This window comes from Ischnura elegans, chromosome 6, assembly GCF_921293095.1.
Source record: "Ischnura elegans chromosome 6, ioIscEleg1.1, whole genome shotgun sequence".
Classification (NCBI taxonomy): Eukaryota; Metazoa; Arthropoda; class Insecta; order Odonata; family Coenagrionidae; genus Ischnura; species Ischnura elegans.
In genome coordinates this window covers 30,442,664-30,459,654 of record NC_060251.1, presented here as the reverse complement: position 1 = coordinate 30,459,654, position 16,991 = coordinate 30,442,664, and the positions used below count along the sequence as shown (strand labels likewise).

The window sequence follows — 16,991 nt, the reverse complement described above, 5'->3', positions numbered from 1 at the left end:
CAGTAAGAATTATATCGTAAATACTAAGATGAGTATAACTTGTATATCAGTGGTTGGGAAGGAAGATAAACTCTGCAGTTTATATGTATACTCTATCTAGAATAGAATTTACAGAATATAGTATATATAATTAAATTTATATAATATAATATATACAGGAATATATTACTCTGCAGATATACTCTGCAGCAGAAGATATATTCTGTGGTCCTAATGAAATTCAAAATAAAATACGAATAGTTTTCTACAAATGTGTAAATTAAATTGATATAAATAAAACAGTTGTATCAAATTCCAAGTAGTGGGAAAAATCGTTTTCCCTGATAACTTTTTAATAAGTTTTAATAATAATTTATTGCTGTAAATAACAACTAAATTAAAGAAAATGATATGAAATTCTAGGTTGAAAAAACTGGATGGCAGAACTGTGCTATAACAACTTCCTGAATGTAATGGGTCAAATATTATTAATATATTATTACATTAATATAATTACATAGTAAACAATTCTAAGTTCTTTTTTACAATTTATGAGATGAAATCGCATAAGCAGTAAAGAAAGTGAGGTGCAATAGTTTAAAAGAATAAATAATAAGATTTTTAAGATTTAAACAATAACTTATATAAAGTGACCTTATGAACCTCGTACATTTTTGCTCCCTGCAATGCACCGGGCGACAGCCAGGAAACTTAGAGCACGTGAAATTTCGCTTTAAAATACACAGATTGGAATGGTGATAAATTTTTTTCCCAGTGATATTATGCCCCAGCTCCATTTTAGAGAATAAAAAGTCTGAAGGTCAGGTCATTTCGGAAACCCTAGAGGTACATAGTTCGAAGTATAATTTCCCCTTTCAATTGCAAAATAAACTGTTGACATGGCTACGCGAAGTGTTGGATAAAAATTGCCTGCATCACCCAGAAATACGTTTTAGATTGCTCATTTCAAAGCATATTCATTCCAATGATGTATTTTATCCCGTGATAAACTCCGATCAACCCTCATTTGATGACAAATGAATTCTACTATATGCTCTCTTTCCCAAGAAAGACTTGGAAAGCCTGTGACCGCGCTAAACTTTGTTTGCGAAGTTTTCTCGAGAAAAGGTGGTCGACATCACGTTAGAAAAAATTTAAAACAGCAGCAAGTGGATTAATAAAACATTGAGCGGAAAAAAATCTCTCACGTTCGTGGAAAAATTCACGTGTACCTCCACACGGAAATATCCTAGCTTCCGGCCGAAGGTCCCGGATTCGTGACTGAGGGAAATATCCCTTCCCGTCCTTGGGCACAGTAATGAATACACTGGCGATGCAACTGAAGCAGAAAAGAGCATAGGGCGTTGGCGACGTCGTGGATTTGCAAAAATGAAATACTCCAAGAAGGCGGAAGATAGGACAGCGGAATGTAGGTCAAGGTTGTGCAGCAGGCTTTTCATCAAGGATCGCCTCCTGAGCTCTCCGTGTCCAACCGAAAGATTGCTCTTATATTCTTCGATTGAATGCGGTGATAAGTGGCGAGCTATGAAAAAAGATATTCGGGATAGATCTATGAGTTAAAAAAGAAAATGAGTCACTGTCGTCGTGAGTTGCACTAAATAACTAAACGGAACCTATATACAACTGATATGCACGTTATACATACTCATCTTAGTTGAAACGTTAAATTGTAACTGCTAGTTTCTTTGAGTACAATTTTAGGAGAATGAAGTTTAATTTAAACTCATTGTAAAGCCTATATTCAACCCATAATTTCATTAATTACGTAGGATCATCCCATGCTTTGCTGTCGTGCCCTCACTTCTAATTCAACAATCTCTCAAAGAACTTGAAATTGTTTGTCACGTTTATAATATTTAGTAAGTTGCAGTAGCACAGGTATTTCATTCCAGCTACCCAGTTTTTTTGTTCCCTGCATTTAAATTAATATTCATCAATTTCTTTGTCAATTAAAGCAATACATTACATACTTATTAAAAAAGTGTTTAGGGAAATTAATTTGTCCCACTTTTTGGAATTTGATTTGGTACTACTGTTTTATTTCGAGCAATTATATTTACACATTTGTAACCAACGCTTCGTCTTTTATTGTAAGAATTGACAGGACATCAGAAAATTTTAAAAGTAAAAAAATCGTAGCAGAGTATATTTTCCTTCCCAACCACTGATATACACGTGATACGTACTCATCTTAGTTTAAACGTAATAGTTCTAAGTGTTAGTTTCTTTGATTACAAATCCAGGAAAGTGAAGATTAATTTGAACTCATTGTAAAGCCTACATTCTACCCTTAAATTCATTAGTCACGAAGGCTACCACCATCCTTTGACATCGTGCCCTAACTCCCAATTGAACAATCGCTGAAAATAAATTAAATAAGACGTCCGTTGCGAAATACTGTACCATATTTTCTACTTGGTGTTTTATAACAACGTGATTAAAAAATATTGACCTAGGTTTTATTTTGCGGACGTTTCATAACATTATGGTAAAATTAATAGGTTGATTAGCATTGAGTCACAGTATTACTAAGACGCACAAGGACACAGATTTCGACGGGTGTCCGACTATTACAAGGTGCCGAGAGTCTGCTAAGGACTATCTCATCTACAAACTACCTCGCAAGCCGCCTCAATAGAGGTTTGGAGGGGGACGTTAGGACAACAAATAAAAAGAAAATGCTCTAACAAAGTTCTACCAAGCATATTTTAGCCATGATTCGAGGAAAAAATGAATTCCTATATCTATTCGTTCGGAAAAATATCTCTCGCTCCTGCCGGAGACGGAAATATAGTGTAGTTCTGATATTATGTTCTCCGTATTGTTCTGAAAGATATCTTTTCTTAATCGCTCGAGTATTCTTAGCCTAGCGCGTAGTCTCAGAGTCATTCTTCATCAGGCCATCAGTCTCAGAGTCATCAGGCCATTATACCTCATAATGTGCCCAACTAAGTTGTCCGTCTTTTTCTTAAGGGTTTTAGAATCACACAAATCACTTTTCTCCCACTCTTCTTTAATTCTCAGAGACTTAAAATATCCATATCAATCTTTGAAAAGCTTTAAAAAATCCACACTAATCACATGAACGTCTATTTAGTTGCATTGACTCTAAAAAACACAATAGAAACCATATAAAAGTCGGCGCGCCGCGGCGTCGGAACACAAATGTAAGCGGACGCTCTGGGAAGAATCAGTGGATACATTTCCCCAGCGACACAAATGTCAAGGTCAAAATGTAAACTGAGTTTCGTCATGACGGGTCTCTTCAGGCGCTTCACACACGAAAATATTCCAATGCCTAGAGGACAGGTGACTGTTATCGTAAAAGAAATTTCGCATGCAATGATTATTATTTTTATTACCTAATTAATTTCCGGCGAATTATTTTCGTGAAGTATTCTCGGAATTTCTGCAGGTTGAAATCGCAAAAAATATCGCATCACTTTCGTATCTACGCATGGCAAGCCCATCGTCATCAGGGAGAGTGAATTATTTAGAGTTAAAAAAAGTCGTTGAGTTCTATCAGAGAGGAGTTGTATCCACAATCAGTCTTAACAATTATGTTACTCCTGATTGGCTTGAAATATATTGGCAATTGGGATAGGAAGAAGGAGTTCTATCATTCTACATTCTCCTTAAAATAGGATTTTATGCATTGCTGTGTTAATAACCTTGGGCTACATCCTTGTCGCAGAGGAAAGGCTTGTGCGTTCATATGAGCTGCACTGGCTGGATAATTTTGTAATTACTCCCTCACCTACTTTTATTTTGAGTCTCACATTGCTAGCTCACGATGCTCAACAAGCAGCATCACCTTGGTCTCCTTGCGATTAATCCTGATGCCATACTCCTCGCAGCTCTGTATTGCAAGAGGCCTTATCACAAGGAGACCAAGGTTAAGCAGGTTTGTTAAGCATCGCGAGCTAATAATGTGAGACTCAAAATGAAAGGAGGTGAGGAAAATCTTGAGCAGGTAAAAAAAATCAACTATTTGGGCAGCGCATTAGAGGAAAACGGATACAGCAGTAAGGACATCAGGAAGAGAATTACGTTGGAAAAGGAGATGTTCATGAACGGGAAAGAGCTGGTGAGATGGTAGTTGGGTAAGAGTGTAAAGATTAGGCCAGTGAAGAGTTTTATGTGGAGTACAGTGCTTTACGGGGAGGAAAAATAGATGCTCAGGAAGGAAGACGAGAATAGACTGGAACCATTCGAGATGTGGGTGTGGAGAATAATGGGGAAGGTGAAGTGGACGAAGAGGAGGAGGAACAACGAAGTGCCAGATATGATGGGTGAGGAGAGGAAGCTTCTAAATGAGATACGGAGGATGCTGAAGGTATAGATGGAGCGATTACGTCGGGGAGGAGACGTTGAAGACAGTGTTGGAGGTGAGAATGTTGGGTAAACGGTGAAGTATAAATGTGTTAGGATTTTTCGATAGAATGTAAGGGAGTAGGTCTTATTTTAAATTGAAGAGGGAAGTCCATGAAGGGAGGGGTGACTGCCAATAGACCTCTTAAATAAACCATACGAACCTGCCTTAATCGATATAATAAAATTTAACAATAATTTTTATATCCCTTGTTTCTATTGAAAATATTTTCAATAGTGTCAGAAGAACAGAATGAAACTCATTTACGATAGTTCGGAAGAAAAAGGCAACACCATGCTACATAGTTATTTACTGATGTGATTGGCATCGATACCTAAGTATTATTTAAAGTCTGATGATGACACTTTATATCGGAACAAATCGCATTCATTAATAATTGTGGATTCTGCCATTGCCTTTCCTTTTTAATATTATCTGCACTAGCCGGTATCTCAATGCCTCCTTAGCAGTCTTGTCCTGGAAGTAATGATAATGATTCCTGATTGGTTTATCGTCCTCGTTGGCTGGAGAAGTAGCAAATGGATAGGAATCGACCATGATAGGTGTCTTTTTTATATTTGAAACTCGATTAAAAACCGAGATATAAATATAAAGGAGCGTGCTGCGCCCGCTCCCAGCGGGCTTCCCCCGCTCTTTTCAATGCAGGTCCACAGAGGGATAGGCGCGTTTCTAATTTTAAAATATGGCAGAAAAAAAGGCAGGGTCTTATGTACAAATTTAATTGGAATGTTCATGTACAAATTGAGGTCAGAGGACCTCTTTAAAAACAACATTGGAAGTAATTACACTATCCTCTGTTAAACGCACATGATGACTCATACTTATGCATCAACAGAAGACTTGAATGTGGAATCAGCCGCATTTTGATAAAAGTTATTTAAAGAATGTGAGATATTGTTGCAAATGAATAAATGTATCAGTTTGTGCGCCGTTAACGTCAGGAATATTTACAGTTTTATTTGTTTTATTTGTTTTTTTTTAATTATTAAAAAACCAATTTTAGGAAACAATAGCAATATTTAGGAAGTAAGATATGCCGTCGCATGTTCTCTGATAAATTCTGTGCATTTTGGTACCTCATTTGTAGAGTTTGGTTGCGGATAAGTTGAGGAATAGGTATCTATACAGTAGAAATAATATAGAAGATTGACGCACGAGCCCATTGGCAGATTCTTGCATCGACCGACCGACTTTCAGCGTCCGGAGTCGAGTGGACGACAGGATATCCGGAAGCGGCAAGTTGTGAGGTCGAGGCAGTAGGTATTAGGAGGGAGAAAGAGGGAACATGGACGGGCCGCGCATATAACAACGGCCAATGGTGCATTTCGGACGCAAACGCCCTGTTAGCACGAAAGCCGACAGGAGAACACAACAGGTGCAGGGCACACTTCTCCCCGTGAGTCGAATAAGCCGCAGGACGCAATCGAGCGGCTTCCTTGCTCGCAATGCGTATGCCTCGTCTACAGAGAGTATGAGGGTTCAGGGCGAACCCTTCGAGGATACAACACACCGGGGCCGGGAACCAAGCCAGTGGCTTATACGCCCGATCACCCGGGGAGGGGCTGGAGAGGAAGGAGAAAGGAAAGAGGCGCCGCACAGTGGTCCCAAATCGAAAAAAGCTGGCCAAAATTAATTACGCCGTTGTTATTATGTACATATATATTTGACCTAAAGGTCTATTCTTATTGTTTTTGACCCGCTTATTCTGAATTTATAACTATTTTTTATGTATTTGCAATAATTTTATTGCTATTTCACATTTTGTTTAAACAATTAATTTTTTTAACATTGGAATTTGAGATTATACTGGTGATAGTAAATTAAAATTATACATATCATAAAACTGAATTAGTTATTTAAAACATACGTAAATGCATATAAAATGACTGCATTGTTTATTTTTGGACAAATTTTGAACAACTTATTTTGAATGAACCAAGAGAACATTTTCTACTTTCTCATATGTTTGATCGTATTTGATACGAAAAATAAGTTAATATTAATTGGAAATTTATATTATAAGTATATTATTAATATTATTGTACTGCATTAATTGTTTAAAAATTATAATATCTTATTCTAATTAAGTAGACAATTTTATAGTTCCTTGTAACGTGCCAATGGGTTTGGAAGCAATTTTAAACGGGGTTCCGTATTTCACAAGTTTCAACGGAGGCATTATTACAATCATTGAAATGTTATAAACAATATTTCATAACTCCTATTACTCAAGTTAAACGCCAAATTTATTGATACGCTTGCAATAAGCTCTTTATGAAGTGAGGCATCAATTTAACGAGCACATGATTTGGTACGAAAAATTAAATGAGATTTTCCATTAATTTGGGCTTTTTTAATTATCAAAAAAATAAGCTAACATTTCACCTTATCTTTCTTAGTCATTGTTACGAAAAAAATTTAAATACATTCATGATCACTATCCGAAAAATCCTCATCACAGTCGTCATCCACTCAATTCTTCCAGGATTAATAAACTCTTTACCTCGACTGGTAATTGAAGTAATTTCCTTCTTTGAACCTTAGAAATACTTGATATCATTGCATCTGAAGTTAGGAGTAATCTTTTAAACAGGTCTTCATTCGTTGCTATCCAGGAAAATTTCCTTGCATGGTGCTCCCTGAATCTTCTTATGTCCTTATTCCTCGCCTCCATTGCCTCCTCGGACAAGTGGACAATAGGAAGGGCAGCTTCTTTAGATGTCCGTCGGAGGAGCAAGTACTGATGTTTCGTGAAATTACCAGAAACGATCATGGAAAGGGCTTCTTCGTGGGAGATTTTACTTTGCCTCACATCCTTGGATCTCCATTTTGATAACACTCGCCGTGCTCTTGAGAGAGTGGTTGTTGTCACCTCATTTATTATTTTCGCCACGAACTCATCACCTTTGCTTCGATAACTCATGGATGCTCTACTGGCGATGTGCTAGCTCTAAGATCCTCCGTTTTCCATCTCTAGGCCCTTTCACTGGACTTCTCAAATTGTTTAAATAAAGGCGGAGGAAATTTCAACTTCTCATTTAGGCAGTCAGTGAACTTTCTTCTAAAAAAAACTGTCATTTCTTTTTCTTTCCTTCTACCGGCGAAGATAATTTGAGAGAAAAAACACTTCTCCGCAATTTTTTTTGGGATAACTTTTGAATTAACGTCCTCATCTAACTCTAACTTGTTGCTCCAGCAATCCAATAAGTATTGGTTTTTAAACGATACGGACCCTTTTCCACTTTCAAGAAATTTTTCATGCATCTCAAGACGCGTGAAAATTTTCAGAGTTATCGAACTAAAACACTATGGGCACTCTTCTTCAACCCCACAAGTCTTCTTTAAAAAGTTCGAGGATACTCGACTTTTTCAAGACTCGATCTTCACGTCTTTCGTTTGTCAAAATCTGAGTAAAACTGAGTTTTGGCGAGAAAATTTCGGGCAAGCGATGTCTAGAAGTAATTTGGGGGTTCCACAGTGTGAGGTTCGCGATGCTATTATCTCCATTTTCTAGGAAATATCACTCCGTTCTCCGTACTCCGTTCATCCCCGGTGGCCAAAGTGCAATTCATAACAAGTGTACAGAGAGCAGTGGTTGTGTTTTCCCGATGGGCGCAATCAATAGCCTAGGCCTTTTCGGCCGTCGTTTGCCCTGCATGTGGTTGAGGAGGCCGCTAAGGAGGCGACAGAGGGACAATGTGCCGATTGAGGGCGAAAACTAACCCGTCTAACGGAAGGAAAGGGTGGAGTAGCATTTGAGGGATTCTTTTTTGTTTTGAATGCATTCATGTTTTTGAGGATTACTATAAGCACAGCTGCGAACTTTCGTTCCATAAATATATCCTTCCGCTCGAGTCCTTAAGCAATTTTTATGAGAGCATGGGCACGCGTAAATAAAAGGTAAGGTCAAGTGGAAACTATTAATGATAAAACGTTCTACGTATGACAAGAGATGTTTATTCATAGGGTAAATATTTTTTGTAGAAATAAAATATCCAACAATGTTGAATAACACCCATAAATACTGGATTTCCTCGAGCCCTACCACGCGCCAGCCAGGCCGCCGCCCGCGTCAGCGCATTGCATCATTATAGTTAAAGCAATGCTGAGGTCGGAGTAGCAACTAGTAGCAAACATTTTCTTCACTACTGCGTTGCATATACTTTTCCCTTTGTATTGGTGCAAAAGACACCGTGCATTCACGTGCCTCTCTAAACGATATTGTACATTTTATTTGAAATTTGGGTAAAAAACACTAAAAGTTACAAAATATATATAAAATAGTAAACATAGTAAAATCCGAATAAAATTTATGTCCCACTATGTAATAATGTTTATATTTGTAGTTAAAAATGTTTTTGGCCAAATATATCGCGTAAAGGTTGTCCTGCATGACGCTGAACTTCCTCAAAATCGACCGATTTCACGCAACTGTGATTTTTACGGTGAATGCTCCATGTTTGACGGATCACTGCAGTCGCTCTGATGAACAAAAATACTAACTTAGTAGTGTATTTTGTAGACCATATCCTGTAGAATCCGAAAATAAGGTTCAAAAATTCCTTGAAAATTTTCGAAAAAACGACTTTTGGCCAGCTTTTTTCGATTTGGGACCACTGTGCGCCGCGATAGGAGCCCGACGACGCCTCTGAGAAAGGAGAGGAGCGTAAGGAACGGGACGGAGAAAAAACCTCAGCGCTATAGAAGCGAAGAGGGCCCCACTAACAGCGAAATCAAGCAAAGCTATTAATGTTCTAACAACTTTGGAGAATCATATTATGAGGAAGAATGATCCAACGATCAAATCGTTAGATTGCCTCGTCTACAATACAAGAACACTTTTATGCAACATCAACATACTACCCAGCGGGCCACCTCACTCTGCGTGAGACAAGGAGTGTCATGACAACAGCCGTTAAGAAATTAAAGGGGAATACTCTAATGAAGGTCCCACAAGAAATCATTTAAGTTCTTGACTGTTTGGGGGAAAAAAGAATTCCCATACTTATCCGTTAGGCAAAATATCTCCCTCAATAAATCGTTTCTGTCCGTCCTGGAAATAAAATGGAGCTACAATATGATATTTTCCGTGTCGCTCTGAAAGATATCTATTCTCAATGGCTCAAGAAATCTATGCCTAGGGCTTAGCCTCCGAGTCTCTAGCGGCTCCTGGCCCAATTCGTTTATCCTTATTGCTTTTTATTATTATTGCTATTTTGTTCGTTTGCTTTTTGTTCGCCCGAGGGAGTTTTTAATGGATAGCTCAGCTTGACTTTTTTTTATTAGGTTCAAGGATTAAATACACCTGAGGATGAAGTACGCAATGAAAAAAGTATTTGACCTAGCCGGGATTCGAACCCGGATCTCCCGATTGCCGGTCAGGCGTGTTAACCAGTTCCACCACCAAGCCATTTTCTCAGAGCGAACTTCGGGATGGGTTTTACCGAACAAGATGTTGACGTCATTAAGTCCACACTGTGGCATATGTGGCGGGGGTCGTGCTTACTAAGCCACTGTCGGGGTGAAAAACCCTTATTTTGTCGCTGGTCTGCGACGACGAATTTCAAAGCAATGCAGGAACAAGTGACTTTGTACGCAGTCACGCGCACGGGTGCAAAGTTAAATACACCAAAGGATGAAGTTCGCCATGAAAAAATATTTGACTTAGCCGGGATTCGAATCCAGATCTCCCGAATGCCGGTGAGGCGTGTTAACCAGTAAGTCTTTTTACGCCGTATCCCATATACTAGCTGCATATTCAAAGTGTGCGAGTGGGAAATATCACCTTTCTTTTACATTTTCATTCAAAATCTCTCAATACGCTTGACGAATCCTAGCTTCTTCAGGGCTCGGCCACAAATATTTCTTATCTGCGTTCCCCACAATAGGTTTGAAATTATTGTAACTCCCAGTTACAATGGAGCCCATTGTCTTCATGGACTACATAAGAGAGACACCAGTCCGTTCCGTCCACCATTGATATTTTTTGCCACTTTGGACGCACTTCAATCGATTTTGTAAAATGTCCGTAGCGCGGGGATTAGTTTTTAGAGATCCTTTCATTCTCAATATGTACTTAATATACAGTTTTGGATCCAGAGAAGGGCTTGTGGAAGGGAGGGGTATAGCCCCTCTCACCCTTCCCTGGGGTATCCAATTTGCACCAGATAAAATGGTTATATTGTTCAGTTGGCGAATTTATACAGAAGAGGAAAGACCCCCCAAAAAAAGGTTTGATCAGACACACTTTGAATCTAGGCTAGATCAAACAAGATGAAACTAATAAAAACATATCTGATTTGGACCTTTTATGGTTAGGAATAAAAACTTAATGGATTATGAAAACTTACCACTAAGAAAATCACTAAAAATGCACATAAATGTTTTTTTTTAAACTTAATTCTATGGAAAATTAGTGATGAGACAACCTTAAAGTGATGTTAAAAGCCTCCAAATTCTCAACATTTTCGTTATCCGGACCCCTAATACTGCTGGGAGGTTACCCCTTTGGCCCTCCACCTAGCCCCCCTCTTGTCCCTAACCTGGATCCGCGACTGCTTAATAATATTTACAATCGCGAGGAATAACACTGAGAAGTTATTAATTTCATAAATTACATCATCGAGAATAGAAATTTCGGGAAATAGCCCTAATAATGGCTTATTTCTCGGTGAAATTCAGATCGCTTTGACGCGAGTGGCGAGTTGTGTAAACACATTTAAAGGGGCGGTTGGTGACAACCAGAGATGGCAAGTGAAACGAAACGAAAATTTTCGTTTCGACCCGGAAGGAAACGTCCTAGGTTTTGTTTCGTTCCTGCACGAAATTAAAATCACGAAGGAGTTTAGTTTCGCCCCGGGACGAAACTTTACTCCCGGGAACGAAACTAAATAATAATAATAAATAACATAATAAATAATTTTATTACTCCACGCACAAATTACATGACAATAGCAAAATTGAGTAATTTTAGGTAGCCGCGAAGGATAACCTGTTTGAGGCTACCATGCAAAATAAGAATACATTATGCTTTACACATAGTGTAGCTCATTTTGTGTTACCTTGATAATCTATACTAACAAAGCTTAAGTGCGTACATGAAAAAACAACTAAATTATTATTTATAATTCGTCAATTCATTTATATCAATATTTTCTAACAATATTTGTTCTACACTTTCTTCAGTGAGAAGCCAAGAATGTGCATTTTGCAAAAAAATTTTCAAAGACTTTGAAATACAGCATGACTGGGGTAACAAATTAAAAACCTTTGGTCCTACGTACAAAAAACATCTTTTAAACAAAGTCAAATTTGGTTGTGGTCAAATTAATCGAAACTCCGCTGCTCATAGTTAAGTTTCGATCCCAGAAGTTGAGTGGAGGGGGAAAAGAGGGAATAGTTTCGACCCTTAGCGTGCGACATACGTGTAGAGAGGTTAAAACATTGAGCTTGAAAATCGAGTGGCCAGTTTGCGTCCACCGTTCTCCTATTTGTAGTAAAAATATGAGTGCCCCATGCATCTACTGTCTGTAAAAAAAAGCAAGATACTCGAGTTTGAGGAGCTCTAGCGTCTAAATGAAGCAATCAATTTCAATGCAATAAAAAGCATAAGAAAGAAAATTTAGTTCTACGTTATATCATGTGCTTTAAAAATTCTTTGGCTAAGTAGTATTTCCTGTGCTTAATTTTTTCTCAAAAAAGTACCCGTTTTTTGCGCGTAAAATCAAGTCAAACGTAAAATCAAATTAGCGTAAACCAGCGTAAATTAGCGTAAATTAGCGTTTTCGTTTCTATAACTAGAAATTTTGATATAAAAAAGCCACATTTATTACTAGCAGTTTGTTGAAAACAAATTGTTTATACTACAAAAATTAACGGAGTTGTTGTAAACAACGCAAACCTCTGCTAACTTCGAAACCAGTGAGTCAATTGAAAATTGATTGGTACTGTTGTCTTCCGTAGAATGTAATAATGGAGTAGAATGTAGTAATGGCGGTAGGCCGAACCTCTACTTCATTCAACAATACTTCGTACTCGGTGTGTGGGTCGGAACTAAACTGTTCGAAGGTGTAGCACGAGGTCCCTCCGGTGCGAAATATTATCTACTTTTCGTTTCGTCCCAGAGTTTCGTCGCCCTAAATCCGCCTATCAGAAGGATAATATACTTAAAAGGACTGAGCGCATAGGCGCCCTCTTTTGCTTGGCGCCCTGCGCGGCCGCGTACTTTGCTTACCGGCCCAGTGTTTGAGTGCCGGAACTTGGTATTATCGAGTTTGTGGAAGGAAGAGTCGTTTTTTAGGGCCTCGGGTAGAGAAAGGGCGGGGGGAAGGAAGGTTCCGACTATTTTTAAAAATCTGGCTATAAAAGGAAGATACAATGGCATATTCCCCGTTGATTTGCTCAAAACCATAGAGTTCCCGTGGAGGGGGAGTGATAAATAATTTCTGTTTACCCACCCCCCTTTGTATCATCGTACATCCGCGGTGTTCGTCGTCTCCGTTACCGAGCGACTCAGCGTGCGTGATGGTTCGGTGTCCCTCTTCCGCTTTGACGTCGCGCGCGATGCATTGAGAATAATTAGCCCAATTAACTCGATGCTACCGCTTTGTGCCAACCCCCGGCGGGGTAATCATAGCCTTGGGGACGGTGTTTGCAAAGGGCTATATTTCACGAAAGCTTTCTTTCTTTCTTTGAAGCCGAGCACGAGGGGAACATTTCATTGGTGGGTCGGCGCTAAACGATTCGCTTGTCGCCGCAGTCATCTTCGCCTTTAAATCCGTGGGCGTGTGCCAAGTACAGGGTTACACCTTTCCAGTGGCATCGCTATCCTCTTCCAAAAATAGTTTTCACCCAGAATATTACCCAAGGGGACAACATGGAGGCAAGGGGGGGTCCAGAATTTTTTTTTCTGCGGGGAGGGCACAAGGGCCTGAAAGGTGAACGGTCTTCTCATATTTGGGAATAAGAAAACATACAAAAAATACTGTACGAAAACGAAAGTAATGATAACGGGGCCGTATTAATAATCTTGTCTATTTTTTAAAGCGTCTAGGGGAAGGCGGCGGGTGCACGTGCCCCCGTTCTCCTAAATGCGCTTATGCATGGAGGAGAGCCCAGATCGTCCCGTGGAAGGTTTAACTTTGCTGTCACTTCGGTCCCATTTTAATCGGTTTTCGAAAACGTCCACAACGTAGCCATGAGTGAAGACCGATCCATTTATTCCCAGAGCAAAAATACTCCCTCCAAGATAATTATTTTATCGCACACCAAATAGGTATCTGATATAATGGGCATCACACTTTTACTAGAAAAACAGCATTGCCAGGCTCGAAATTACTAAATTACTATTAAATAGTACCGTGCTACAAACACGCTCAATATTTACCATATTCAAAGAGATTGTTGTTAATTCCTCTGGATTCATGACAATTATTTACTTAAAAAAAACAGCCTAATTTTTTATTCAAACACATCCAATTTCAATTGCTGAGCCTACAAATCCAAACTGAACTGAAGGTATTGACAACACTGTCAATTTTACGCTTTGATTATGCTCAATTATTTTTTTAGTTCCCTATTCGGCAAACTCAGTGCTGTAGTAAATTTGAAGCTCAGTGTCCTCTGGATTGCAATTCTATTTTAAGACTACTCCGTCACCAAGTCTGTTACTATACTTATGGCAATCTAGAAGACTTTGTTTAAAGGTCAAGTGTAACTGTTGTAGGCTGAACTGTAAACAATTGAATGTTGGTCATCATGCACCGCCTACGGGAGCGGTTGAATCCAGGCTGAACGCTAAAGTGTGCTGCAGCCCGTTCCCACCCTCCATACATGACCAAATCCCATGGCAATTTAACAGGAAAATTTGCAAAATTCGATTGAAAGAATGGTGAATTTGAGGTGAAAAAATTAGTATGGGATCCAAGTAATTACACGCTTTTTCTTAACTGGCTACGTTTGTTTGTCTGTTTAATCGGTGAAATCAATCTTATAATTGACTTTTAACCCACTTCCCATTGTCGGATTGGCTTGAAATTTTCAATAAAGATCAGAACCAGATAACCATGTATTCTTAGACTTTGAATTGGTATTCAGAGACAGTATGAACCATATTTTTCGACAATTAACATTTGTATAACTCTCTCAGCCTCTGGTTAAGTATTAATGATTTCAATCTTCGTAACAACGGTAGGTGTTATCCGGCGCAATGGTTACCGCGTCTGAAAGGGGACTGCAAGATTACAGGTTCGAATACTAGAAAAGTCGATTGTTTTCCTTATATTTTTAAAGAATATCAGCATCTTACTTTGTTTTGTGTATTACGAAGCCTAAATTTAATTCATTATATATTTAAAAAAATCATGTTAATAACTTTCATATTAAAATAAATTGATTATTTCGTACAGTATTCGTTGTATGTTGTTTTTAATCTCTAATATGAGAAGATCGTTAGCCTGTCAGATCCTTGTGCCCACCCCAGAAAAAATCCTGGATCCGGCCTTGATCGTTATTATTGTTTTTTTTTTGCTTTAAATGTATCAAAATACGTTATAAGTTCACGCTGATATTTTAGTTTCGACCCTTATTTCTAAAGTTTTCGTATTTATTTAAAAATGTATCCAGAAAGAATCCCTAATACCTCTCAGGTTATTTTTGAGGGGGTTGGGGCGGAATATTGTTCATTTACACTAGAAAAATGTTTAGAACCGGCCTTGACCTAAACCCATTCTCCCTCTTACCCCCATCCTTTGGCATAAGAACATATATAAGGAAGAACTTGGATGCACATGATAAACTTGAAATTTATAATGTAACAAAAAAAACGCGTTCCTCGAAAATAAATTGAGCGAAAATATTGTTGTGTCTCATTTAACTGATTTGACCATCATACGAATATCATCTGTACATGGAACGATTATTTTTATCTTGATATTCTATTACACATATATATTAATAATGCTGAATTGTAGCGACACTGGTTTTGAATATATACTATATGGTGACCACGGTGAAATGAAAAGTTTGTAATCATTACACATGGGGGGTCTGGGGTGATTGGGGGCCCTCGGCTGGGGCTCGTGATGGATCCCCTCTTACCGGGGTATTCGGGGGTCCTCCCCCGGAAAATGTTTGAAAATTGAATGCCCGGAAAATGATTTTGGCGCTATTCTGGTTCTTAAAAACGAGATAAAAGTTAGTAAAAAATAGCTATTTCGTAAGAAAAAATACTATGAAAAGTGAACATTTCACAGCCTATAAAATTTAATAATTTACTATGGCTCTATTGCCTATTATTTAGCGAATTTGTTCCTTGAAACTGCGCATAAATCTAAAATACCTCTAAGCATTAGGTTCTCTTTTATCTTCTAAAACTTTTATTTTTTTAATATATTTTTTTAGACTGAGTATCCATGAGGAGAAAAGCAACTAATGCAAACCTGGCATTTTTAATAGCAAAAAAAGTTTGGATCAAGTATCTGAGTCTTTTTTATTGCACCTTTCATGTACCCTTCACGATAGATGCGAGCGTTGTGGGGGTCCCTCTATGCTCGGGGCCCTCGGCGATTGCCGAACAAACAACATGGACAGACCGACCCTAATTACACCAAATATTTTCAAGATCCATTCCCACGAATTTCAGCGCGTAGAGCCTATTTTTGTGGACGTTGGCCAATAAAAAAACAATAAGAGGAGCAAGTACTTGGAATTTTTACAAAAAAAAAATTAGCTTCGCTTCCCGCAAAAAGCTCCTTGAGGAGTGACTTTATTTGATCCCTCCCCACTGTTGGATTTATCAGGGAGAGAATAGAGTAGTTTCCTTCATTTAAGAAAACTAAAGGCATTGATTACGATTCGTTACCCACCATTGGTGTATTCATGGTATGCAATTTTTTTTTGTTTTAGAAATCCCAGTTAAGACGAATATTAATGGTCAATTTTAACCTCATTTGAAAAAGGCCAGATTGGCGGCCATGCGATGCCACTCCACGTGACGTCACAGGGACCTAGATGCTACTCGAGTAGTCAGGAGTTTTACATCGCCTGAGATTACCAATGCATGCATGAGGCACAGAGCTCAGGGAAACATCTCTTAATAATCACCTATTAAAATTGCCTATGGTCAGAAAGTTTTCTTAATTTGACAGGGTATTAATAATCTTTATTTAAGCCAAGCGCTACCTGCTAGCAGGGTACTCTACGCTACCGCCATGCTCGGCATCAAGTAGCCTGCATCGTAGCGGCGTTCGTTCCCTCGCACCCTGGTAGCCTCACACAGCAGCAGCCAGACGTCGCACGGGCTTTTCCCAGCATTCATACTTAGCCGTCGCGTTTTCGCGCGATTGAAATTTTTCACTTTTCATTTAATCGCGAAAAATAGATATCGTCATTTAAAAATCTAAAAGCGTGAAATATGCACTCCAGGAGTAATAATCTTTCGATTTAATAAAAATAATAGGAAAACACCCAATTCCTAATTACCTCACGGAAATGTTTAAAAATAGGACAGAAACAACTCAGGTAACGTATAGCATAAAGGATTTTTCTCTGCGTAATCCATTTCCACGTCTAGCTGCCCATCAAAAATCATGTATCACTA

The 16,991-nt window shown here is 38.5% G+C and overlaps 1 protein-coding gene and 1 non-coding gene across 2 annotated transcripts in view; one reads left to right on the top strand and one right to left on the bottom strand.

The window, feature by feature from the left end:
• Nucleotides 1-3,793: 3,793 nt before the first annotated feature.
• Nucleotides 3,794-16,991, top strand: part of LOC124161323 (probable tubulin polyglutamylase TTLL2) — a 29,099-nt gene continuing 15,901 nt past the window's right edge. Inside the window, exon 1 of the mRNA XM_046537635.1 lies at nucleotides 3,794-3,904. Within this exon, the coding sequence (XP_046393591.1) occupies nucleotides 3,794-3,904 (111 nt within the window). The remainder of the gene's footprint in view (nucleotides 3,905-16,991) is intronic.
• Trnaa-ggc lies at nucleotides 9,731-9,803 on the bottom strand. Its single transcript has one exon. It is a non-coding gene; the product is annotated as a tRNA-Ala (tRNA).